Source organism: Haemaphysalis longicornis, unplaced genomic scaffold (genome assembly GCF_048455015.1).
Source record: "Haemaphysalis longicornis isolate Haplotype H1 unplaced genomic scaffold, Haemaphysalis longicornis Haplotype H1 scaffold_3, whole genome shotgun sequence".
In the NCBI taxonomy this organism is placed as follows: Eukaryota; Metazoa; Arthropoda; class Arachnida; order Ixodida; family Ixodidae; genus Haemaphysalis; species Haemaphysalis longicornis.
Window position 1 is genome coordinate 65,173,192 of NW_027526335.1, and position 4,596 is coordinate 65,177,787.

The following is a 4,596-nucleotide window of genomic DNA, read 5'->3' on the forward strand; positions in this document are numbered from 1 at the left end:
ATTTGTGTTTTGTACAGGGCTGTTTGTTCAACTTTTTTTTTGTCACCACAATGTTGTTTCTTGCTCTAGAAGATTTGCTAGTTTGTCTGGTTTTGTTTCGGGCATTCGTGTTGTCTTGTGCAGAGTTGTCTGTTCCTTGTTTCTTTTCTAGATTGATTTGATTGATTGTGGGGTTTAACGCGTTGACGGAGTGCAGGCGATGAGGTGCGCTGTATGGATTAATTTGGACCACCTGGGGATCTTCAACGTGCGCCAAAATCTCGTACACACAGGCGTTTTTGCTTTTCGCCTCCATCAGAAAAGCAGCCGCCGGGGCCGGGAATCGAACCTGCGACCTCGTGCTCAGCAGCACACCTTAGCCACGGCGGCAGGTTTTTTTTTTTTTCTAACTTACCACCAAAGTATCATGTCTTGTTGGAGAATTGCTGGTCGGTGTTGGTATGCTGAGAGCATTCGTGTTCTGGGAATTCAATCTAGGGCAATGCCATCGTTCTTTACTGCTGCAATTTCATTTAGAGCATTTGTGTTTTGTACAGAGTTGTTTGTTCACCCTTTGTTTTGCCACCAGAATGTTGGTTCTTGGTCTAGACGAATTGCTAGTCTGTCTGATTTCGTTTCGAGCATTCGTGTTGTTGCGCAGAGTTGTCTGTTCCTTTTTTTTAACTTACCGCCAAGACGTCATGTCTTGCTGGAGAATGGGTGCTCGGTCTTGGTTTGCTTAGAGCATTCGTATTATGGCAATGGCATCGTTATGTTTGCTGCTCTAATTTCATTTAGGGTATTTATGTTTTGTACAGAGTTGTTTGTTCACCATTTTTTTCTCACTAGAATGTTGGTTCTTGGTCTAGAAGAATTGCTACTGTCTGATATTGTTGCAAACATTCGTATTGCCTTGTGCAAAGTTGTCTGCCCCCCCCCCCCTTTTTTTTTTTAAATTACCACCAGGACATTGCGTCTTGTTGGAGAATTGCTGCTCGGTCTGGATTTGCTTAGAGCATTTGTGTTGTCTTGTGCAAAGTCTTGTTTCCCCTGTTTTTGAAGGGCACGGCACTTTAGGAGCCCAGCCTGTCGTCTTGGCTTGTGTGCGGTTAGGCTATCTAGAGAGAGACAGGCTACCAAGAACAGAGTTCCCGCTCGTGCTGTTTCAGACAACAAGAAAAGAAATAAAAAAAGCACGTGACCTGTCTCAGGGGAAGGGGTGCAAGCACTGCGACAGGTGGAAAATTGAATTGCATTGAACAAGCTTCTGTTGAATTCATCAAGAGGGAGAAAGACAATGAAATTGTGGAAAATGGCAGCAGAGCCCCTCTGGTGAATCGCAGCTTTGCACTTCTGACAGCTTTGACGTTGAGTACGTAAACTGCTATAATTTTTTAACTTGCCACCTGAACGTACCATTTTTTTGGAGAATGGCTGCTCTGTCTCTTTTCCCTTGAAGCATTCGTTTTGTCTTGAAGGTAGTTTGTAGCGATTTTTTCAGTTGACCAAAATGTGGCGTCTTGGGAAGGAATTGCTGCTGTGTCTGGTTTCTTTTCAAGCAATCATGTTGTCTTTCACAGGGTTATTTGTTCTTGCTGCTTTTTTAATAGACTATAGTCTTTCTCAGGTAAATAAAGGTGAAAAGTTTAGAGTCTTTCTGTTTGTCACTTGGTTCAGCCACTCGGCTAAAAATAAAAGTATGCGTTGATAAAAATATTACGTGGGGTTGGCCAGCAAATAAAAATATGCAGTTAAAAGTGATTTAATAAAAAGAGCAGTGATGGATGGGGCATTGCAGAGGACTTCTTTCGTCCCTACAAGTTTTTGTTTGGCCTTGATGCGAAGAACTCCTTCATCATCTCCATCATGCCTATTTGTGCTGTAGTGGCTTGCCTCTGCAGCCTCAGCATTTGCACCTGCAGCCGGTGGCGCCTCTTTTCCGCTTTGGCGGCCCGCAATGAGTCCTCCTTGTGAAGGGCAAGCAGCTGGTGTAATACCGAGGCGTTCGGCCGCATCCTCGCCCTTCCGTTAGTGCTGGTGCCACGGGCTGGGCTGGCTTGCGGTTGGCTTGGCCCTGGAGTTGCGCTGGCACTTGGGCGGCTTGGCCCGGCAGTTGGCCCGACGAGCCCAACGAGCCCATTGCTGTTGTCGCCGTTACTGGGGCCGGCTTGCACAGGCTCAGTTGGCCAAGGCCCCCCCGCATTTTCAGCGTATGCGTCGTCCCACGACGCGACTACTTCGGCTTCTTCCGGAGCTTCGTCCACGACTGGCACCTGTGAACAAAAACATGGCTCCATTAACTCGCACTTGCCATTCCACTACAGGACATCATCATTCCCTCATGTCAAACTCGTTGCACCACACAGTGCAGCCAGAGAGAGAACTTTATTTTTTGCCCACCTATTTGTAAGGAGGACTCATCCTCTCTCTACGGCAGCCAAAAGTCACCTGAGAAGTTGCTCATATCTCTTTTCGATGTGTTCGATTTGAGTATTTTTAGTGACTTGTAAGTTGACGTACGGAGTGGATGACGAAAGCTTGCACTACTATTATGAGGTTTGCCTCTCTCAATCCTTAATGCCTGTTGGCACCCCTTGAGATCAGCCACATCTTTTGATTGGTGCTCAGCTTTAGTGACCCAATGGCTTACCCAGTGTGTTCGTTCACATGCAGCGAACGCTTAGGACTGACTTTTAGCGATGGGAGTTGAATTTCCGTCACAACTACTGCAATGGTTCCTGTTTATTTTTTTTTTGTGCGTGTCAGGCCTGCATTCAGTGCATATACATTGTAAAATGTATGAAAGCTGCTCTGCAGCACAAATCGTCAAATTTTGCATCCATAAAATAAAAATGAACAAAGTCCAAGACCGGTGTTTTCAAGAAAATGTATCCACATGCAATACATTTAATTAAGGTGTACACTAAGATTTTGCAGACAGAAATCAACATGCTCAGCTACTTTCAACTCATGTACATGCACAAATAATTTCTAGTACGAATGGCGTGCTACAATAATGTAAGAAAATGAAAAGTACCTCCACGTTCTCCTCCACCAGGTCGTCATCATTCATAGGTAAGCTAGCAAGGAATTTGCGGAGGAGCTCGTAGAAGGGCCAGTCTGTTGGCTCCCCGCCAGTCCTCTTCCCGTCTCGGTGCTCCTTCCTTTAAAATATGTAATTATAGAAATCATGGCATACACTGTTTCAAAAAGAGATACAAGCTGCGGTTAGCCTGCATGCAATACAGAGATGACCTCATTGGACTCATGCTAGCAGATGTCATGCCGCTTATGAAGTGTGGCTCGTTGTTTGGATCGTAAGGCGCGCGCGCGGCAGTGCCACCCCGCACGCGCGCGCGCGTACTATTTGCAGTTCGCGAAGCTTCCAAGTAAAGCATGCATAACTAAAAAATAAATTCAGAGCTCAATCAAGGGGTACTTACTTAAAACGCTTCGAGAGGTTGTTCAATTTTTGCCGCAGTTGTTTTACTGTATATGGCCCCTCATTCGCCGGTAGCCCGTTGTTCAGTTCTTCAAGCATCTTCACGTAGATTTTTGCGTTGCGGGATGTGGAGCGGAGAGATTCAAGATTGTTCTGCCAGATGTTGATCAGCGCCTTCGTTGTCTCAGTCGTCCACAACACGCGCTTCGCATCGGTCGCCGCGCTGCACTCGCTCATCTCCATGCTCATCTCCGTAACCGTGTACGACGCCATGTTTGCAGTTTGGAAGCCCAAACTTAGGTTGCCGACCGAAGTTAGCGCGGACCATGGTTAGCGGGCTAACTGCAGTTAGCTCTGCCGTGTAACTCCGGCCGACCATGGTTAAGTCTAACTGCGGTTAGGTTAACCATGGTTAAGGGTGCCCGTGTAACTAGGGTATTATCTCTTAGTCGCTCTCTTAGGCGCTCTCTTGGGCGCACTCTTAGTCTCATACATTCAAAGTACTCAAGCAATGTGTGATGATGATGGTAACCATTCGCAATTTAATACGGAATAACAACGTAACAACACCCAACACCGTAATACCGTAATTAACAACGCAATTAACGCCGGTATAGCAACAAAGATGCTCTGCATCCTCACGATCCCCCTTGGGGAGGTGCGGGTAATTTTTGGAAGACATGTGGATTCTGTGTTCCCGTTATTATATTATATGCTGTGGTTCCCGTTATTATATGATTTCTTGTTGGTTTTTCCGCGTGGAATAATGTGCTTTGAGTGCAGATTGCAGAAATTAAACTTCAGCAATTGAGCAATACCGGACCACATTTTAGTATCGACCTAAATTGTCCTCAATCGCTTCCTCATTCCGTTCAGTAAAAATTATAAAATTACCGAGGTGCAGCACCGCAAGTTGTTGAATGTAGCAAAGCTGTACGCAACCTTCACGACCATAACAAATGTTTAAGCCCGCGACTGCACCCAATTTGCTTCTTCGCTGCCGCAACGACCTTCTCATTAGGTATAACAAAAGGTGTTTTACTTGGGTATCCTCTAAACGGAAGTTGAAGAAAATTGTTCCTGACAGAGCATTTGCAGCTCTATCGTGTGCCTAAAATAAAAAGGTGAGTGAGCCGAAATAAATTTAAATACTCGAGACGGTAACAATATGGAAA

The 4,596-nt window shown here is 45.6% G+C and overlaps 1 protein-coding gene across 1 annotated transcript; it reads right to left on the bottom strand.

Moving 5' to 3' along the window:
- Positions 1-1,571: 1,571 nt before the first annotated feature.
- On the bottom strand, positions 1,572-3,856 carry LOC144174539 (uncharacterized). The gene is made up of 3 exons (XM_077703292.1): positions 3,423-3,856; positions 3,017-3,143; positions 1,572-2,252 (listed from the first exon to the last, which is right to left on the bottom strand). The coding sequence occupies exons 1-3, from the start codon at positions 3,692-3,694 to the stop codon at positions 1,794-1,796; spliced, it is 858 nt and encodes a 285-aa protein (XP_077559418.1). The 5' UTR covers positions 3,695-3,856; the 3' UTR covers positions 1,572-1,793.
- Positions 3,857-4,596: the final 740 nt, after the last annotated feature.